At 38.2% G+C, this 22,333-nt stretch overlaps 3 protein-coding genes and 1 long non-coding RNA gene across 4 annotated transcripts in view; 1 reads left to right on the top strand and 3 right to left on the bottom strand.

The window, feature by feature from the left end:
• Positions 1–760: 760 nt before the first annotated feature.
• On the top strand, positions 761–12,721 carry LOC146485823 (protein-serine O-palmitoleoyltransferase porcupine-like). Its single transcript, XM_085103166.1, has 11 exons — positions 761–1,290; positions 2,383–2,426; positions 3,150–3,328; positions 4,217–4,323; positions 5,593–5,727; positions 5,867–5,967; positions 7,061–7,137; positions 7,879–7,942; positions 9,476–9,561; positions 10,343–10,450; positions 12,027–12,721. The coding sequence occupies exons 1-11, from the start codon at positions 881–883 to the stop codon at positions 12,147–12,149; spliced, it is 1,434 nt and encodes a 477-aa protein (XP_084959292.1). The 5' UTR covers positions 761–880; the 3' UTR covers positions 12,150–12,721.
• Positions 12,722–13,295: 574 nt separating this feature from the next.
• Positions 13,296–15,144, bottom strand: LOC146485822 (uncharacterized). The gene has a single exon (XM_085102965.1). The coding sequence runs from the start codon at positions 15,002–15,004 to the stop codon at positions 13,550–13,552; it is 1,455 nt and encodes a 484-aa protein (XP_084959091.1). The 5' UTR covers positions 15,005–15,144; the 3' UTR covers positions 13,296–13,549.
• Positions 15,145–16,789: 1,645 nt separating this feature from the next.
• On the bottom strand, positions 16,790–19,429 carry LOC146485821 (uncharacterized). Its single transcript, XR_014863322.1, has 2 exons — positions 18,769–19,429; positions 16,790–16,986 (listed from the first exon to the last, which is right to left on the bottom strand). It is a non-coding gene; the product is annotated as an uncharacterized LOC146485821 (long non-coding RNA).
• A 1,734-nt stretch (positions 19,430–21,163) lies between these two features.
• LOC146485820 (inner nuclear membrane protein Man1-like) overlaps positions 21,164–22,333 on the bottom strand; it is a 19,156-nt gene continuing 17,986 nt past the window's right edge. Inside the window, exon 14 of the mRNA XM_085103165.1 lies at positions 21,164–22,333. This exon is cut by the window's right edge and continues 2,744 nt beyond it. The gene's annotated coding sequence lies outside the window, so the exon portion shown is untranslated.

Here is a 22,333-nt window from a genome sequence, read left to right as displayed (position 1 = left end):
TCTGCGCCAAGGTAACTGGCCGCAGCTGTTGCGAAAAACTTCACCGAGCAAAACTACGAAAAGGGAGCTCAAATGCTGGCTCAAAATTGTTTTTTCTTGGGATTCTAACAGGTAAGTGTGTTCCAAAATTATCAAGATTTCATTTAATACGAATTTGGTTGCAAAGAGGCGAACAAGTCGAACGCTCAAAGCTATTTTGCTGAGTATGTTCAAATTGTTTCGCGGCCTCCCTTGTCAATATTTATATAGTAAAGTCAGCAGATGTAGATCAGCTCGCGCACAACTCAATACACGACATTAGTGCTGTCGCGTAAATTTTATGCAAATGACACTATAGAAAACCATAAGAAACGAACAACGTATAAGTCAATAATTTAACAATTTATTTCTTTTTCACAACTTTTGTGGACTCCCTGTGGTGAAATTGAAATTGAAATTGCCGTGAACGAAGTTGAAATTGCCGTGACAAAATTGAAATTGTCGTGGTGAAATTGAAATTGCCGTGGTGAAGTTGAAATTGCCGTGAACAAAGTTGAAATTGCCGTGACAAAGTTGAAATTGCCGTGAACGAAGTTGAAATTGCCGTGGTAAAATTGAAACTGCCGTGACAAAGTTGAAATTGCCGTGAGCGAAGTTGAAATTGCCGTGATGAAATTGAAATTGCCGTGACACTTTTGGGCCACCGTAGAAAAAGTACAACGAGCCCAATGGACGCGCTTTTCAACACTAGAAAGACCCTGGGGACGACGAACGCTTACCGCTGCATAGCAATGCCGTGGTCTCAAAAACAATTCGCAGCGGCGGGACAGCGGCGGAAACTTTGGAATTTTTGACTTTGACAACTAGCGAAATCCTAAAGATATTTCCATCTATTGCGGAGATGGAAGAACTACAATTACCAGATATTGTCGATGAGGACTTAATCGAGTATTACGACGATCCCGATGAGCTGGCGTTGTACAAAGAGTACGAAGAGATGTCAAAATATGGCCGCTTTTTCTACATGTTCAAGTCCTGTGTTGGGCCGACAACTTTCCAAACTGTTGATCTCGTAGGACCTCTCATCGTCATGTGTTTAATATTGCGCGTTATCTCGCTGTTGAAACTGCCAAGGCTTTTGGTGCACTTTGTTTCGTTCGTCTGTGGAATTGGAGCGCTATTGTTGTTCGTGAAAAAGAACATGGTTTACCCATTGACCATGTGCGCTTTGGGATATCCGATTCTTTTTGTGAAGAATGGAAAGCGAGGAATGGTGATGGCGTTAACATCTGTAACCTTTCTAATCGTATGGTACGGTGCGTGTATGATTCTCAGTGAGGTACTCACGGGGGAATGGCAACTGGAATCATCACAACCCCCCTTTAGTCTCCACCCAGGGAAGGCGGGGTTACTCCAAAAATTTTGGGGTGGGGATGTGTCGCTAAGACTCTGAAAACCTTACCAGGCCAAGTTCAGCTGCATTTTGCAACAGCCTATACTAGACTAAAGACCAAAAATCTTTACCCTATCGGCAGAATCGCTATTTTCCAGAAACTCGGTCACTGTCACAGCCCAGCCAAAACAAAATCTTCAGGTTGTACGACAACAACGGAAACACGTGTTTTTAAGTGTCATTTTCCTGGAAACCTGGTCTAGACTGAATTCTTCAAGTAAGTGACCAGTTTCCTGGAAAATGATACCCTATTCTAAACCATACCTCTCTGATTTCTATACATATACCCTAGACTTAAAACTGCTTGAAAAACTGTCTTACCCTTCATAGTGGCAGATACCCATATAGCTTATATGGGGGAGTCCCCCCCCCCCCATCACTTTTCCTTTTCTTCTCTTCCCTGCTTAATACTTTTTTAAGCTTGCTTTAAACTCATGAGTATTCCCTTACGATGCATTACAGAAAATACTCTCTCACCCGTCCATTAGCCTGAGTATCTGGTTTTTCGGGGAGGGTGGGAGATACTTACATATATACATACATGCATACTTTATTTACTTCATCCTGGTACACTTCAAACTGGACCAAAACTAACCAGACCCACTTGCATCCAGTGGTTGCAACAATCACTGTCAGCAGTTTCTCATTAAATACAACTCAGTTTTCAGTCATGACTATAATCCTCTCCTGGTGGTAAGGTCTGTTGTGTCACTTCGGTACACAGAAATACCCATGACTGGAAAAATAACACCTGTCTTGAAATCTCATCTCATATCATGTCCGGCAAGTTTTGTTCCAAACAAACTATCCGTGGTAGTCTGGTGCAAATTCACTTCCATCTTTTACAATTCCATTCTAAGCTACTCTGGGATGAGGGGTGGGGATGAAGCTGGGCATCCTTATCGACAGTGAACGTCAACTTATTGTGTTTGTATTATTTTTTTTCACAGTGAACTCTTCATTGTTACACCAGAAAATTGGCACCAGGTTCGAGGTATGTGTTAAATTATAAATAAGGAAATTAAATTTATATTTTCTTGTGTCTAATAGTTGCCATTGTCAGTTCTGCATGCTTTTGTATTACTAATAGTTCTTTTCTTTGGATCGGAGGGTATTTGTAACACCTACAGAAAAGTGAATAAAGCATGTGTGTAAAGTTCATTTATTATGAGTTCTAAAAGGTCTTGAAAAAATGAATGTTCTGAATAGATCAGAAGTGTTCATTTTATTTCATCCATGAAATCTCTGTCTAGTCTATGAGAGGTGATTAATGTTGGACCATTTAGAATTTAACAGAAAGGGTGGGAGGGACTCATTTAAGAGAGGAAGGTCCACTTACAGCACATGATTTGCTAATTCTCATCATGTGTTTTTCTTACTTACTATTTACTGAGTGAAAGGGGAAGGCTTAATGTGCAGTTCCAGAAAATATCCATACTCCCCCCACGGAAGGTTTTTTGTTTTGCACCCCCTGTCCCCCCAGGAAATTCCAGTTTAGCTTCATACTTTGCTTCTAAAACTTTGGCTTTTAAGATCCCCCTCCCCCTAGGAATGTCCGATGGCCTTCCTTGGGGTTGGTATGGATTTTTTCTGAACTGCACAATAGAGTCCAAAAAAGACATAAATTCAGAAGTCTTGATAATGTTTAATAGTTATTATTATTATTATTATTATTATTATTATTATTATTATTATTATTATTATTATTTACTTTCAGGTTCCCAGATGGTACTGGTAATGAAGTTAATTTCGCTGGCATTTGATGTTGATAAGGATGTGATATCACGACCAAATATTCTGGAGTATTTTGGCTACTCTCTTTCAGTCAGTTCTGTAATATTTGGACCCTTCATGACTTACAGTGACTACTGCCAGATTCTTGTGGGGAAAAAGTTGGTAAGAAAATAAGGAGAGGTTCTTGTTGTATTGTTCAACTTGTTCCTAAGGGCCATAGGTCTCCTTGGTTCCAGCTGAACTGCAGCACTTCAGGGACAAATATTTTATTATGATTACTAATTTAACTTCTTTTGTTTCCTTACAGAGCATACTGGTTCGTTTATTCAAAATTTTATAGTGCTGCAAATACTAATAAGCCAGTAAAAATCACTATTAATTTGGTAAAAATAATATTGAAACTGATACTAATGTCCTTCAAAGGTCCCCGTCCATTGCGATCTTAAACCTCTGCCCAAGCAATTCTGGTGCAAATTTGTAGTTAAACCATGATGCTTAACAGAATTGCTTGCTAATATCAGCTACCTTAAACCCAGTCAAAATCACATCTTCTAATTTGATACAAATAATTGAAGCTGATACTTAATGCCTTTCAGCAGGTAAGAACAAATTGTAAAGATATGTGCAAGGCAATCTCCTGAGTTAATTTTAGGACTTCATAAATTTCCACCACCCTGATACATGTAAATTTATCGTAATGACTGACATTGTTTATTTTATCAAACAAGATGCTTAATGTTCCACATCATTTTCTTTTCACTTAGCTGTAGAAATGGGTACTGGCAAGTTGTCATCCCTAAACGTACTGGTTTGTTTATTTGATGGAAGGTGAATGATCTTTTAAAAACCATGCATGTGAAAAAATTTAGTAAAATTTAATAAAACCACAATTTGTGCATTTAGCTATCTCAGAGTCTCAATTTTTTAATTTACAACTGAAGGCAAACAAATTCTTGCCTTTGCAACACCTGTAGTTTTGCTGTCTCACAAAGTCTTCAAGAATAATTTGCCATTAACTGCAGGTCTCTTATTTGTTTCCTTGCATTTCAGAGTATTTCTTGGTTTATTGGAGTAATAAGGAGCTGTGTTTTCTCCTACTGTTGCCTCATTATTTCAGCTTGTATCGCCCCTTGGATATTCGATGATGATGCGTTCAAGTGAGTTGTTAGCTGCTTCAGGATTAGCCTGTGAATAAGTTCTCTGTTACAGTGTAGGTTAGCTGCAAAAGGATTTGAGGCAAGCGAAGCAAGCTGCGGATTAGCCCAAATCCTTTCGTGGCTGACCTAACAGAGAGCTTCATCTCAGGCCACTTCAGAATCTGTATCCAAGCTAAAGTAGGCATGTGTTTTTCATTAACCCATTAATAAATTCATGGTCACATTTAAAAATACTCTATTATATATATTCTCATCAATTAAAGACAACTTTTAAAATCTTTTAGAAGTATTCTGACTGGCTATTCTTGTACCATTTTAGGAATAACAGTTCCAAAAAGAATGCTATTCCACCAATTCCCATAAAACCAAAAAAACCCCAAACAAATGCAATTCCTTTCATTCTGAATAAATTTTATTCCATTCATTTGCAGCTGGGATGGAAATGAACAAAATCTATTCTGTTGATTTGGAAAACTAAATTCTGTAGACCCCAATAGAACATGTCTTTGAATACCATCTTTCCAGACCATTCTTAAATTCGTCTTTTCCATATCTCCCTATTCTGGAAATATATAGTCCAAAAGAAAATGCCTGTAGAAAGTTAGATGACCCGTTGTACACCCAGTTCATGAATAAGAATTATTATAATTATAATCTTTATTATTATAATATTATATTATTATAATCTTTCTTTTAATTCAATTATTTTCTTTTGTGTCCCCAATTAGTAGAAGGTTTTTTTTTCCTTTGGCTAGTCTGACTTGTATTTTGACACATAAATAAGGTTATCATTCATTCATCATTCATTTATACCATCATATTTGAGTAAGGCTGACTTACTAATTACTTAACAAATCGACGGCAGTTTTCTATGGTCTATACTCTTATAGACCATAAAATGACGTCAAAAATGTTCAAAACTCAAGTGGAACCACAAGCCGCAGGCGAGTGGTTTCACTGCCAAGTTTTGGACATTTTATGGCGTCATTTTATGGTCTGTAAGAGTATAGACCATAGAAAACTGCCGTTGATTTGTTTTTTACAATAACATGGAAAAAGTACGAGCGGAATTGGCTATTTTTTCCGTTGAGAAAGCGCGCGCGTTACATCTGACGTCATTTTTATTGTCTGTACTCTTATAGACAATAGCTACGAGCCAATCAGCACGCGGAAATTTGGACAGTTATTGTAAAAGGGTACTTATTATATTATTGTTTATTGAATCTCAACTACTTAATATTAATAATTAATTTATAACTTTGCTATCAGGTGGTTAGTGGCATACCAGGCAGCCCTTTCTTTTAGGTTCAGCCATTACTTTGTCAGCTTCCTTTCAGAATGTACCAGCTTATTAAGTGGAATTGGAACAGAAGTTAATCAAGAAGGAAAACAAGTAACAATCTGGTAGTTATCTCTGAAATTATATTATATTAATTTTATCATCATGATAAGTATTAAGAGTTGACCCAATCTCCCAAATCACAACGTAACTATACTTTTATAATTTGTAAGTTTAAAACAAAATTTGCTTTGTGGGTTGTAGGAGATCAGATGTTGCAAGGCCACAGCATATCGAGCTTCCTCATTCCCTGGTTGAGGTTGTGGTACACTGGAATATTCCAATGCATGTATTTTTAAAAAATTGTAAGTATTTCAGCCTACAAATAAAGTCAACTCCCTTTTTTGCAGACTCCCTCGGGACCCCAAGTTAGTGTCCTTAATAGCAAGAGTCCGTAATAGCAGGAATTTATTTCAGTCAAACATCTGTAATCTATTTTTGCCGGGGATTTAGCTGCTGTCCATATTAGAGGGGTGTCCGTAATAGCGAGGTGTCCACAAGGCAAGAGTTGACTGTACACTGGGAAATTGAATAATCTTCTGTTTACTGGCACCTGGGCCTATCCTGAAACAAGTCTTTAAGCCCCTGCAGAAATGAGTATAAAGCTCTTTTGTTTAGGGGAGTTAATGCCAGGGTTTGGGCAAAGGGATTTACTCTGGCTTGTGTGCCCCAGAACTTATTATTTGTTTAAGAAAAACACTGACACTGAATACCTCAAAGAAAGTTCTCTCAAATATTTTTCAATTTTCCAACCTTATTTGTAAACCTACTGCATTGTTGATGTCATTAATTTAATCTTAAATTAAGCCCCAATATCAACGAAAGTATTTCAGTGGCTTCCAACAGAGTAGATGTGATGTTTCTAATATAAAATTAAAACACTGGTATCCTTGCTTATTAATAAGAAATGCAGAACAGTAACATATCAGCACTCTTTTTTCATTCGCTGTAGTCACAATTGGAATGTACTACCTGATAACTTATGCGGAAATGATGTCCCACTTCAATCTTTCAAAAGAATGCTGATGGAATACTACAATAATGCTCTCGTTAATTTTGATCAGGACCAATAATTATAAGATCGTGGAGGACTATCTGCCCTAAATGCAACGCCACTCGCAGTTTGATGCGGCAGCCATCGTGTTGTTTCTAGTCTTTTTTGATAATTAATGTATGTGTTCCCCTTGTTTTATGTATTATTTTAAAATGTAAGGGGACCACTGTAATAATTATTGTCCCTTGCTGTAGTGGCTTCCCTGCCTGAATGTCTTCTGTGTATCTATTTCAAGGCAAAGCTCAATAAATAAAAAAATTAATTAACCATCCTCAAGTTGTATACTGTTCCTGATGTGATACTCGTGTATTTTTATTTTCACACTGTGTTTCACCTGTTGCCAGATGTGTTTAAAAAGGCTCAGCCACTTGGAAGATTTGTCGCCGTATTTTTAACATTTGCATTAAGCTCATTGCTACATGTAAGTATTTATTGAAGAATGTTTAAATAAGAATCCTTTTTTGAATCTTGGCTGTGAAAATGGCAGCATGTTATACCTAATAAAATAAAATGGTTTTATTCAAATGGACTGAAAAGCAACAATAATTTGAAAATAATATAAATTCACCCTTTTACATAATAACACTATGCTATTCTAATATTAATATCTAATTTGGTCTTTTTTGGTCTTTCTTTTCATATTTCTTTCTCTCATATCTATAATTTGCTGTTTATTAATTGATTAATTAATTGACCAATAAAGCTGCAAGAATGAGAATAATAATTAATGTATAGGTAATTATTATTAACTAAGGGTCATAGCCAATAACACCTGTTACAACTGAATACCCTTGATTGAATGTTGACGGCTGTAGGGTCATTTTACTCACAAAGCAAGACTGTTGTTATGTGCATGAAGCTTTTATGCAATGATTTTGTGTTGCATACAGTAGTTCTATGTCAGGCAACAAGCTGGAGACAGTAGGATTCACTCTGTTGAAGGGCTTAAACAACAGCTTTGGCTAGTGAATCTCTTTACAGTGGCCAAATTACATCATCAACTCTAAAACCAAGCATTCTTTTCCAATGCAGCACCATAGACTGTTTTTTTAGAAACTGGTGCTTATGGATTTAAGCCAAACAGTTTTGTTTTTGGTGCTTAATTTTCCATGTTAACTTTTTTCTAAAACTGCAGTAACATTATTTCCTTGCTTTCTTTCAGGGTATTAATTTTCAACTTGCTGCAGTATTGATTTCTATAGGAACTTATGCCTATATTGAGCATGGTAAGTCTAAGCACTCTACTCTGCATCATCACCATCCTTGTCATCATCACATTCTTTATTTTAACATGATGCCATATCAGCAATCTCACTCGAGGACCTGCACCAACGTCTTACATGGTTTGTCGAGAGGACAAGAGAACAAACAACAGAACAATGCTCCCAACCCTAATAAACAATGCAGCTGCAGGTTATCAGGGTCCTGTGAAAATAGAACTTTTGAAAGGTGCAGTGAAAACAGTCAAGAGGTTCCACTCAACTTGTCGAGGTGGTGGTCATACAGAGGAGTCTGAACCTCCTACTGCTCAAAGCTTACACCTTACAGTTCCTTTGTATCCAACACTGCCTGTACTCATTACTTTTAATTAGTTTCTGCCCCTTCATTTGCAGCTAGCAATGCCGTAAAGGCAATGCCAACGTAATTATAAAATGATACTCCAAAAAAAGAGATTTGTTTCTTTTATTTAGTTTTTTATTTAGTTTATTTGCCACACACAATTAAGTTACGAGGATTATATACCTTCCAACTTTTTCTGAGTCAAACGCGTGAAATTTTTGTCTCGTCATGACCGGGATTTCCGGAAACGTCCGAGCCACTTCCGAAAATTTCTGACTATTTTCCGAAGACTTCCGAACGTTGCTGAAAATGGACGACAATATTCCGACGACCTTTGAACACTTAAGATTCAAACGGATTTTAGACATTTGAAAGCTTTTGCGATTGTTATACATGTAAGGAGCAAAGAAATAATACATAACAAATCTGAAATGGAATGAAGTTTTTTTAGAACAACTCGTCCGGATTTGTGAATCAGGCGTGAGAAATTGTCCTTGATGCATGAGATCGATGTCTCTAGTCCCCAGGCGTGAGACTCACGCATAATGCGTGAGAGTTGGCAGGTATAGGATTGATAAAATACAATGATTACCATGATTACAATGGTTACCAATGATTACAAAGTTACACTGATTAAAGTACAAGAGATAGAAAAGAAGTGGCCAGGGAACCTAATAAAAACCATGGGGCTTGTAAAACTTAGGGTCCCTCCCAAAGATACTGTGTCAAGTGCTTTCACATTCAGTCTAAGGCTCCAAACAGTTCAATTATATGCATATTAGATTTCCATATATTTATGTGCTTGCATGTCTACCATCACAAGTGATTTTCTTGCAACAAATCATCCAAATTCCAATTTGATCTGGAGAGTGTCCCCGTACTGTAAAGTGCATTTGATCACCTCAATATGGAGTTATGCGCTATACAAATTTACAATTTTTTTTTAATATTTAAATTTAATGTCAAGGTGTCTTTTTACTGTTAATAATTCTAAGAATGAGATGGCTGTGCAGAATATTTCTTGGAAATTATTTGAAGTCAGTTGATAACATGAAAGTGAAACAAGATAACAGTGTTCAGCACAACATGTAAAATGTGCCAATGAAGCATTTTCTACGGTTTGCACCAGAAATTATGGATCTGGAATTGCATTTTCTTCATTTTTCTGACACCAAACATTTGTGTTTATATTTCAATAGTGTTTCGTCAAAAGTTAGGCAGAATTTTCTGTGCCTGTATAATGGCGAGAAAATGCAGGCCAGAATGTGGTCACAAGTACAATGAGGTGAGTTTTTTTTCTTACTACAGTCAGATCAGACTGGGCTGTGCTCTGCTGTTGGACACCTCCTATAACAATATGCAATAGTCATACCCCCAGCCATTCCAAACACAAATATCCCCAGCCACTCACAAAAGAGGACATTTCTAACCTGCCTGCTTAAGAGGGGCTGTTTCCTTATGGCACTTATGCAATGCAACATGCATCTAACTTACATCTACTTGACCCAATGAATGAAGGTTTGGTATAGTGAATTCCCTCTTGAGCCCTGACAAAAGTTACCGTAGCCACAAAATTCCAAATGTAGCCTCCAGTCCAATAATAAGTTCCCACACCTACCGCTCCCCTACCCCACCCCCCACCCTAAAAAAGGAAAACATATACCACAAGCTCCCCTTCCCTCCCCATCTGAACTTCAGATTCAAGCATCCCCTGATTAAATGTTCTCCTGGATAAACTTTTTTTTTTTTATTGTCACACTCAACCGATATTCAAAGAAAATTTCCTCCCATGATCAGCACCTCTGAAAACAAACCTCTAAAAAGGGGGCGACCTGCCCCGTTTGCAATATTGTGAGGGAACAAAACACCGAACAACACGACAATGCTGCCGACCCTAAAAAACAATGCAGCTGCAGGTTACCAGGGTCCAGTGAAAATAGAGGTTTTGAAAGGTGTAGGTCTATTGCTAAAAAGTCCTTTGAATTGACACACACCCAGTTCTTATCCTTAGAATTTTATGATATGTGCATGTTTTCAAACCTGTAGTTCATCTATCTTATTTCCAGGGCAACTTTTGGGTAATTGCTACAAACCTTGGTTTTAGCTTTCTCTCAGTATTTCACCTGGCATATCTAGGAATCATGTTTGGTGGTGACACAGAAACACAGGAAAGGGTAAATAGAAGTTACTATTGTTTTCTTGCATCCTGTTAATTTGCTTTGTATTGTTATTAAATATTTTTTTGTGGGGGGGGGGGGGGGGGTGAGTGGGTGTTTTTTCTTGGAAATGAAGTGCAAACCAGGTGAAAAAATTCTTGCAGTGACATTTTTTGGAAGGATTCAAAAGCTACATAGTCAAAAATTCAGGCAAATATGATTAAAATAAGAAAAGCAGCCTAACAGATCGTATTTGTATTCTCAGTATTGAACTGATCTGACTTGGAATGGAGGCTCTTGCAGGGGAATAAAATTGTTAAGAAATATTTTTATATGAAACGAATCTCCTGCTTAAGCCTTAAACTAGTTCCAGTTCATGATGACGTGGCGTTAGCATTTATTGGCGTATAGTTTGAGCGCTGGTGGCACATTAGCATTTGGGCGTTTGTTGTTGCATTACTGTTTGGGCCTGGTTCGGGTCTGCAGGCAGTTGCATGGTCAGCAGTATTCTCTTGCGGTTTAGGCGTGCACCTTTGCACATGCTTGGAATATTACTCTACTCAGCATTTTTCATGTCGTGGTTGGTTTATTGCATTTTGTAGGGCTTTTTTCCCCTCCCTTCCCTCCTGGTTGTGTTAGTTTGTTAATGTTTGGGTTGGGGTTGGGTAAGGGTTAGGGTTAGTTGTGTGTCTTATTTACTTATAATTTTTCCACTGAATTTCTAGTCTCAGTGTGACGGGTGCTAGGGTTGGGGCTGGGTTTTGGGCAGGGCAGGCTCATGAGGTTTTCTACCTACCTGGGTTTAGGTTGGAGGTACCAGCCCCCTGGCTCCTGGGCACCCAACCTTCATTTGCGACATAGGCGTTAGATTTACTTAAATTTGTTTCTTTGATTGTTTTTTTTTAAAGTTAAGTTGCTCTTACTTATTGCCATGCATTTTGTATATGACTCTCTGGCTCAGATATAGAGGGCAACCGCATCCCATGGTTTGACATTAATAAATTGATTGATTGATTGATTGATTGATTGATTGATTGATAAATTGATTGATTGATTGATTAATCCATTGATTATGCCCCAAGCCCTTCAATAATATTGTAAAAACAAATTGTCTTCAGTCAGATTTTATACAAGAACAAGCTGAAGGATAAGTGGGGAGAACAGGGCAAAAGAAGCCAAATATAAAACAAGTTATCAGTGCAATGTTATCAGTCTTTATTGGCTATACCCCAAAGGGTGTCCCTTCAGACAGATAAAATTACAGATCGAAATTCCAACGAAAAAGAATGTTCAAAATATAGGCAATTTTATTATTTCCATGAAAAGGGTACAATGTATGTAATCAAAAATATTATATCATACCGGTACACTGTATTTAATTTTACAGCAATGTTGACTTATTTACAATAAAAACATTACAAAGAGAATTTTCTGTCTACTGGTCCCACTTTTTATTAGAAATATTTGCAATGATATGACCTTCCAGAAATCCAGTGGAATTATGGAAAATATTTACAGTACAGTATCTGGTATCTAGTCATAACGTAATTCCATTTAAATTTCTTGAATGCATACTCTTTTATCTTCATCTTAGGGTTATGGCATGAAGCATACTCTAGGCAAGTGGTCCCACTTGGATTTTGCCAGCCATTGGGTGGCTCTAGCCACTTTTCTCTTCAGCAGAGTCATTGGTTCAGCACAAACCAAACAGAAATGACTTGTAAACCAGCTTGAATGGACGAAGCTAACAGCGGTGGTGAAGTCAATGGATGTTAGACAAGCCTGTAACCCAGATACCACCTCTGACTTTAAGTTCAATGTAATGCCCCATTCACACCAAGGCTTAAACATGTTTAAAGCTGTTTAGTTGAACACAGTTTAAAATTGTTTCCTTCATAAAAGCTGCTTTTGGATTTTTGTTGACTACAGATTTAGCACAAATGAAAGCAAGTTAAAGTTTACTTCAATCCTATGTCAGAGCCAATGGTTCAGCTTTCTGTTCAATTTTCATTTTGGTTTAATTAAACATGTTTTGTTGGTGTGAATTGGGCTTTAAGTGTGCGACAAACATTTAGAAACATTTCCACCTGGAAACAATAATTTATCAAAAACAACTCTTTATTGCTTTCATTTGAATGTTGCAATTTTGGATTTCATCCAGAGATTCAAACATTTGAATCAAACTACAGAGTTTATGCTTGTCTGTTTTCTTGAGTAGAATACCATGAAATACCTCAAATAAAGGTCAACTGCTAGAAAAGCTATACAATAAATTTATTGACCATCTTTAAAAGATGGTCGATAAATTTGGTTCTATCTATTTATTTAATATTTGTTTATTAACACTGTTCCTGTTTTCTTTTCTTTTTTTTTTAGAAAATAAAGTATAATAAAAATGTACAAATGAATAATACTTAACGGTGATCAGCATCAAATTTCTCCTTGTAATATCAATGCTTATTCAACCCCTGAGGTCATGAGAAAATTTTAACAATATGATCACCCAAGGTGAATTGTCTTGATATTAATTTTAATAACTTCTCCCCAGTACTTTTATAAGAAAAGTATGAGGACAAGATAGGAGAATTCGTTCTTTGATCTTGGGGGTTAAATGATTAACCATGCATTCACACTCTGTGGAATGGTGGAAGATAGTGCCTGAGGAAGATTCCAGCTCTCAAGTTCTGTTCCATATATTTTAAAAGGCCAGGCAGGAGAATATCATTTGTTGTACGGAGGACTTTGTTATATAGAGGTTTGTTAAAGTGAGGTTCCACTGTAATAAGACCATTCTGTTTTGCTGCAGAGTGGAGGAGGGGGGGGGGGGGGGGGCTGGCAGTTTAACCTCTACCTTTTCAAATATGTAAAACAACAAATTGTATCCCTTCCTTATACCATAAAGATAAGCCAAAACCTCTCTTTTTTAGGGGGGGGGGGGGGGTTGGGTGTAATCTTTGCGCCACAATTTTTGCCACAGTCTTTCTGTACCATTTCAATTCATGTCTAATTTTGTGACCCGTTAAAATACCAAAATTTAAAATTTCGCTACCCCTTCCCAAACTACAAGCAGAATGAAATCTGGTTCCCCCCTCCCCTCCCATCCCAATTGTATGCATCCTAATAATTATTTAAGTGGATGTGCAAAAACAGCAGGTGAAATGCTGTTGTGAGAAAAGGCATCAGCAGTGTCATCACAGCAGCCTTGACACCTGTCAGATCCATGCCCTGTATCTGGACTCCCTTGGCTGATGAAAGATCTCGCAGCATCTCGTCCAAGATTTGCCGGTTTTGAAACAAGTACCCATTCTCCCTCTGTTCAGAGAACTTAAGAACTTGAACGACCTCCGGGAGACTTCTCATGGCCTTGTGCAGCTTTGCCAGGAACCACAATGGCAGGCTGTACAGAATGATCATTTCAAGTAGGTCTGCCAGAGCGCCACAGGCGAATTTCACAATTCCGTTTACATCTGTGAGGTATTCGGTGTGCTCTGGTGGTAACTTTAGTTGAGGAGGCTGGGTGGTGTTGTGGCCTAGTGCCAGAAGCTTGAAAACCAGGGCCCTTTCATCTTTCCGGTAGAAGTTGCTGAAGTTTGAGAAAATCAGACTGCCAGTGTTGTCAGGGGTCCACGCAGCTGAGCCCATCTTCTCTGAGTCCCTGTATTTCTGTTCGTAGCGACTCTCTTCTTGAAAACGCTCGGCACAGGAGAATATGGATGGTATGAGAAGGACCAACAGAAGGAGGAGGTGTACCACTAAGAATGGTTGAAGTGACTCTTCTGCATTCTGGATCATGGTATTGACATCCAATAACCGGTTTCTCGCTTCTTCCTTCATATCCGCGGGCCACGTCTGAATCTGCTCTTTGAAAAAGCGAATCTTGCTGTACATAATGTACACAACGTGAATGAGGGCGAAGAAGATTGGAAGGCAAACGATGCGAACCAGAATCGAAAGGGAAAGATTCAACGCTACCTGCTTCACCTCGAAGGATTTCGCTTTTTCAGTGGACAGGGTCATCTGAACGGCTTTTAAAATCATCGGCAAGACAAAGGCAAACAGGAATACAGCAAAGCTTATCCGGTTGATGGTTTTCTTAGCTTTCTCCCAACATTGCCTTGTCACTGTCGACAACATGTTCTCCAGGTGACGCGTTCGAAAGTACAGCACCCCAAGAATGTACATCTCTATCATCCGCAACGACCAGATGACATTTTTGGCAGTTGTCACCGTTTCTTCCCATTGTTCTTCAACCAAGGATCTGTTGCCGAAGGCACCCATGTCAAATAAGTAGCAGCCGAATAAGGCAACAAAGATGATAAACTGTATCGCAGTCCAGAACCACTCTTTCGCGAATGTTACGCTCGCCGGATACCACTGGAATGAAAACCGCAAGTAAACTTTCAACATTGCGGCTGCTTCCTTGTCGATATCACCGTCATCATCACCTTCAAGCACGGAAATGATGCACTGATCATGATTTATACTGCCAGCACTTACGTCCGCAAAAAGGGTTTCTCTGCTTCCATTCATAACATAGATGGGCCCGCTAGCATCAAAATCGTCTTGAGACATGTTTTAAAGACAGAGCAGTTCAAAACATGAACAACAAAGCTGTTGTAACCAGATCGAGTTTCTAAATCGTTATAGAATATTTGAAAAGCGGTATTGTTTTTGTTATGATACACGGAAGCGAGGCACGGGGAATCCCCTGCATTGACAATCTCGTACCCAGAGTCCTCAGGCTTTTTGGTCAGCGGGGCGGCGCCAGGAGAGACTCTGGGATAATGGAATTTCTTATCCCAGAAAACGTGGGATTCCGGTCTTTGTGCGCATGCTTACGATTAAAACGGAAGTCAAATGCCCCAAAATGGCAGTCGTGTTGATGTTTTCGGGCCTGAAGGTTTCATCGGGCCTTGAAAGTGTTCGAGAAAGCCAAAGTTGATTCTTACACGCGATCGAAGGAACTGGATTTTTTTCCCGTAAGAGCGGATCAAAGCAACTGGATTTTTTACCCTGTAAGAGCGAGCGAACGGTGGACTTGATTCGACATTGCTACAACACACACAGACAAGTAAATAACATAATTATTTCTTTATTACTTTTTATACTTATAAATAAAAAGGAACTTTCACTTCTCCTCTCACAGAACTGTGCAGCTGACTGTGTGTTGAATTTATGTTTAAATTACCTTCCCCCTTCCCTCTACAGTTTATGTCCAAATGGGATTTGTTTAAGTTCTGTCTTATTATAAATTATTGCTTCAATGAACACATAGTGTAAGTTATCATTTGACAATTTAAATCACCTCTTGATATTTACTGTTGTAAAGTTTTTTTTGCCCCTTTTTTAATTGCAATAGAATGAATTGTGTGCACGCTTTTCTTAAAGTGTATATAATTAGAATGATTGTTATATCTGTTCAATTGCAAGCTAGCACAATTTAAACATCAGCACATTTTTATACATCTGTCCTGAATGTCATGTCATGAGAAGCTTTGAAGTTTTTCTTTCTGGATAGACATTCCTTTTGCCAAGCTTCTGATAGTCTGAAATGTCAGCCGTCTCTTCTCCCTAACCCACAGGGGACGCGCCCCATGTGGGTTAGGGAGAGGAGACGACTGACATTTCAGACTAAACTTCTGACGAATCTGATAGAGAGTGCTCACATCTTGCATGGTTTTAGTGCTGTAGAGTTGCTCCCAGGTATACTATATATCTAGAAATAAAATGAAGTAGTAATAATTTTTTAACAGTGTTTTAAATGCATTCCACCAATGCATGTTTGGTTTATTCAATTCAAATCCCAATACTACCTAGTACCAAACTTTTTCCTGGCACAGGCTATGAAAATAAGGACAGTGAGTTGTGTTGAGGTTTGTTAACATTTCTGCCTAAACACAGAGTATTTACATGAGAACTGTATAGGGAGTGGTCATCACCTCTCATCAGTAAATTAGTTATAATGTGATTGTTGAGAGACTGTCGATATCCTGACTATGATATTTCACTTAGTCAATTTCTATACCATGTATTTAATCTCCTCAGTTCTCCTCCTTGTACATTTAATCAGGGTAAAATTAAAACTATCTTATGTGAGTTCTCATATTTTTGGGTGTGTACTATAGGAAGCACAGGGAAGGGGTCAATAGATTAGGGAATTTGTGTTTATATTATTAATTTACATAAATTGGTGGGGCCCAACTTCATTTGGTTGTGAAGTGTACTCTTTAACTAAGAGCTGAGTCAGATAGCTCAGGTACTGACACACATTACCTAATTTATTTTGATTAAAGGGTACAACTGGTAAATTGATAATTTCTGAAGGATTTGCCATTTCTTTTCAGTACTGGATGGTGATCTGATTTGGTATCACACTTTTAATTATTATTAACTTCAGGCAAGGGAAGTACTCAACCAACACTTTGCTGAATAGTATAATATAATCTCTTCTCTGATCTTGCTGCTCTCGTGTTGACAACAGATAATTATTATTGTCCAACTTCCCAATATCCTGAATGATTGGCACAGTGTTGTTGAGACCTTTGCTGGACACCCTGTCAAAAGTAATGAACTGTGTAAATTATCCAGTGCTTGTGGGAATTTGTTGTCCCTTGACAATAATGTTAGCTTAAAGACCTAAAAATCAAAAAACTATTGACTCTTAGTTCAAGCCCTTCCTGGACTCCAATGGTCTATCATGCCACAATCTAGGTCATCCAGCATATTGCATAATGTTTGGTGGGACTGGGCCAAGTCTAATGAGCTGCATTGACCAAAAATCTGCAGCAGAACTGTTTAGGGCATTAGAGGCGTCAACAAGAAGAACAGCGTCAGTTCCATTGGCGTCAAAAATATTGTGCATTGCATGAATGAATAACAGCCTCACTTCCACTTTTATGGCCTGCGCACACCTGCAGTGAGCCGCTTGCTTTGCATTGGGTTGTGTTACTCTCATCACCCACTTCCCAATTATCCCCCGTATTACTTCACCAACCCCAAGCGGCTGGACCGCGCCCTCTCCTTAATAACAACAATAATAATAATAATAATAATAATGATTGTTATTATTATCATCATTGTGGAAAATATTTAATATTTTTGTTGTTTAAATGAGTAATATTAAAAAGGGAAACTTTTTTAAGGTGGGTAATTGATTTTAGTGCCCTTTGTGTTAAACTTGTTTTAATAATTACATGAAGAAATGATAGGAAGGGTTGCCAGAATAATTACGTTAGTTAATCTCCCAATTACAAGTGGAGTGTTTGATACCAAGGATATATGATGAAAGTGGTCACTTTCTGTACGAGGCTGTGCAAACATCATCTGGTTATATGTCACACAAACGGGGGGTACTTAGCTCCCATGTTGATGTACAACAGGTACACTTGCAGTGGAATGAAATCGAGCAGAGACCTCCTGTATCTCCTCAATAATAATTGTGTCCCAATTGAACCCTTCAAGGGAAGACTTGGTGTTCTTCCTTATCACATATAACACAGAGGGTCACAGCACTGCTCATCTATTTTTTTCCAACAACTGGTACTTTAGGCATGATTTCACACTTTGCAATAGCATAATTGCTTTGGAAATCTCAACAGGAATATCTGTCTGCAAGGGAACCCACGGTTTCCTTGTCTCATCCTTCTTCAATGGAGTTTTTGCATGTTTTTGTCGTGATCAGATGAAGGGGAAAAAGGAACAGTTTAAAAAAGTTAGATCATTTTTACTTACATATTGATGTACAGCCTTTAACAGAGTACAATTAAACTATCGTTATCTTTAAATTTTTGCCATCTTAATTTTAAACTCAGAGTGCATTATATGTGTGGTTATATAAACACTCCAAGCAATATTATAACTTTTGTATTTTAAGATTGAGGAGGCTTATAAATATTCATAAGCCCCATGGTTTCTTAGCCTCCTCTCCACTTATACTTTTCTTTTATTTGTTTGTCTCTGTACGTTGGGAAATAAATAAATGTAAATATTTTTAAAGTATATCTGCATTTGGACGACCAGCTTTCTTCAGTATTATCTACACCTGTTCTTTAACAGGTCAAGTTGAGGTGGCTACTTCACTGTCACAATGTGTTGACTTTCTTGCAGAGAAGATGGTTGTAAGTAGCAGACAACAAGTCTTTATTCTCAACTGCCCCTCTACTGTAAATCTGTATGTACTGGCTATTACATTTGAGACTTAACTTTTCATCTTAAGGTAACCTATAAAACAACGGCCTAATTTCACACTTTTAAACGTTTACACTCAAAACAAAATCTCTCAACATTTGAGAAAATGTTCCACACACTATTATAATGCTGAAAATAAAATACATTACCTCCGCCTCTAAAAGGGAATTTTTTTCCGAGTGGTTAGCTAGCTTTGGCAAGATGGGCCGTGACTGAAAAAAAGTGAAACTTTTGCTCTCGTGTGCGGCGTTTGATCATCGTGGAGATGTCTTCAGCGTTTCCCTTGTGGCAAAACCGAAGGGGAAACGGCAACCTGAGATGGACTTCTCTCCACAACAGATCTCTTCATCTCCAAATTTTCATCCACAACAAGGTAAGTAGCTGCTTGCATTTTGCCGTGTTTTACCATCGTATGGCAGTAGTGCAACTTCCCACACTAAAACGACTGATGTTTCGTCGGCTAGAAATTGTTGCACTGACAATGACATAATTCAAAACCCGTCTTTGAATTGGAGTGTTTCTAATTTTTGGTGTGCTTTAAGCTAGGGGTAAATGGAGGCGATAGAAAAAAAAAACCGTGACACACACATAAAAATTACAACGCTCCGAGTTTGACATTTCCAAAACAGGGAAGTTGGTTTGGAGGGTTTCCGGTTTGGTTAACTTCCGCAAATGACCAACGGACTTCCTGTCGGTCTTCCATTGTTATGCAGACGACCAATCAAAAAAATTATATTTTTCCATTATCCCAGAGTCTCTCCTGGCGCCGCCCCGCTGACCAAAAAGCCTGAGGACTCTGGGTACGAGATTGCTGCATTGAATAAACATTTTACTTTCGGTTTCTGATGAAACAGGATCACCATGCCCATGACTTTTCGCGGAACGAAAATATAAAAAGAATTTTACATCTAAAGAAAGTTCAAAACAACAAAGTTCCTGTAACTACATCGAGTTTCTAAATCGCTTTGTAACATTTAAAAGGCGGTGTTTTTGTTATGATACGCAGAAGCAAGGTATGGGGGATCCCCTACACTGAATAAACATTTTGCTTTCGGTTTCATGAAAACTGTTTCACTATACCCATGTCCTTCGCGGAACGAAAATATATTAAAAAAAATCCAGCTGTTAAATTCGTAACAAGGCTTCATTGTAGAATAGGCTCATTAAAGTGTTCTCGAAACTACCTAGCCTGTGATGTTCGGCTCTTCGCCCCATACCCGACTGATTTTCTTACATTGTTATCGTTCTGAAATATTTGAGAGGCGGTATTATTTTCATTAAGACACACAGAAGCAAGGGACGGGGAATCCCCTCCACTGAAAATAAAAATAAAGATGCTTTTGTTTCGCGGAACAAAAATAGTAAAAAGTACATATTTTACTGCTCTAGAAAGTTGAAGATCATACTAATTGGATAAGCTCAGAGTTTATACGTACAAAGCTTTTTTATCTGACCAATTCTGATCAAAAATTTATATTCTAGTAATATCTCTTGCAACATTCTGGAAATTTTAAAGTACCTCTTGGACTCTTCCGAGAAACATTTGCACTTCGTGCTGTTCCTATATATGTTTCACTGAAAACTAGGATGTTTTTGAGACCGGGCGTTCGGTAGCCTGCGGCAAGCTCTCGGGGAAGAGGAGGGGCGGGGAGGGGAGGGGAGGGGAGAAGCTTGCTCGCAGGCTAGACGTTCGGAAGATGGAGGGGTGGTGGTTGGTCTAGGTTGGTCTTTTAATTACTGTTGTTTCCGTATTAAATAGACAAGAAACTTTGCTCCACATTCTTTTCATCCAGGTGTATAAATGGGTACCGGCAAAATACTGCTGGGGGAAAAACCACGTTATCGATTATCGATTGACTACGCTTGGCATACAACGAGCGTCTGTAAAATGTCTTGAATTAACCCTCTAAGTAAACCCTTATGTCAAAGAACAAAATTTTCCCATCTTGTCCCCATACTTTTCTTATAAAAGTACTGGCCAGAAGTGATTAAAATATCAAGAAAATTCACCTTGGGTATTCATATTCTTAATTCTCATAACCTCAGGGGTTGAATAAGCATTGATATTACAAGGAGAAATTTGATGCTGATCTGTTAGGGCTTAAGGGTTAACAGAACTACATCTTCGTAACGGCAAGACTCTCCAACGTACCTAAGTTTAGGGTGTTTTTTGCAGCATGCAGTGTCAATGGTTTTTGTTTATACATCTCGTCACCCACGCAATGCATTTCCACGAGACAGGCAACCTTTGCAGTACTGTAGCAGCTTTCTTGAGCTTGTAATTGTTTTAATTATGTAGCAGCTGTTGTTGTTTTTAGGGTTGGGGGTATTATTCTGTTGTTTGTTCTATTGTTTTCTAGAAGGTTGCAAGCCAATCATGTGAGACCTTTAATACGAAAGCGGCTACATCGCCTTTTGCGAGTGGGCACAAGTTCTTGTTTGATTATCTGACCAAAAAGACTCGCAAGAGAATATTCCTTTTCCCTACTTGGTTGTTCCAAGTTCAACCTGAAACCTTAAATGCAATACACTACACTTAAGAACTGTAATAATTGAAATGTTATTGTACACAAGTTCACTATACATTTAACTACAAGTTACCGAAAGTTAACAAATCTTGAAAATCAAATCACCTTCTATTTGTCAGATGTTGAAGTGCAAAATATAACAAAGCACTCAATCATTTGTAAAAACCTGCACATATGATATATAAGACAATTTCTCTTGAATATGAATTCTTCTTCCTATGCAACATTGTTCATCTGACAGTTCTGTCATGGCAGACTGGAACGCAAGGAAAGCAACTAAAGACTAACTATGCCTCAGAAACAAAAGAAGTTTGAAGTCCTGTGTGGAAAGGTACACCAGGAAAGTCTAAACTTATCTGGGGGTAGCTTTCCTTAATAATTAATCCAATAATTTAATATAACTAAACAACAGCAAACTTTAACTCTCCCAGAGGATGAGTTCAAGAACCTACAGGACTGGTGCTAGTTAAAATCTCATTCGTCCCCAGAGCCCTGCGGATTTCTTAGCTGGCATGGCCTTGGCATGAGAAACAGAGGGCTTTGGAGGCAGCATTCTCCAGACCTTGATTTTGGACTGTCTACATTATAGTCTTCTTTCTGTTCAAGATGTGATGTTTTGACTAAACAACATTAAATAAGAAATACAAAACAGGAAAAACAAGGCACAATTCTGACAAATTTTTACCAGTGGCCCCGCCAGCTTAGTGTCTTTTAGGGCTCTGGTGATGAGGATCCCTGTGTTACCTGACAAAATCAGTTAATGGAGGGACTGGTTATGAAGCCTTGTCATAATGGTGCTGCAATAATAATTTATGTTGCAAGGGCCGCGACCGTGCATAATCCTTTGTTTTAACATTCACACTACAGTTGAATACCTTAACGGGAACGTTTCTATTGGTCAATTGCTACAACACATTTCAAAATGTATTGTGTTCTGTGCACGGTCAAGGCAAAAAATGCTAACAAAAACATATCACAAAGAAGTTCGTCAGGCTTCATAACCATCGCCTTTTATTTACTGTGACAAAACAGGCAATCTGTAACTGCATTATTTGATCTATTCTGATCAGTTATCAACTTGAAGTTGATAAAGAAAGTTAACCTCTGATGGGTTTCAAAGTCGTACACTTTGAGCATAACAATGCAAATCTGTGAATGCTTTAAGGCCCACATCTCAACATGCACG

Source organism: Pavona decussata, unplaced genomic scaffold (genome assembly GCF_977016875.1).
Source record: "Pavona decussata unplaced genomic scaffold, jaPavDecu1.1 SCAFFOLD_25, whole genome shotgun sequence".
In the NCBI taxonomy this organism is placed as follows: Eukaryota; Metazoa; Cnidaria; class Anthozoa; order Scleractinia; family Agariciidae; genus Pavona; species Pavona decussata.
This window is presented reverse-complemented; position numbering and strand designations above follow the sequence as displayed.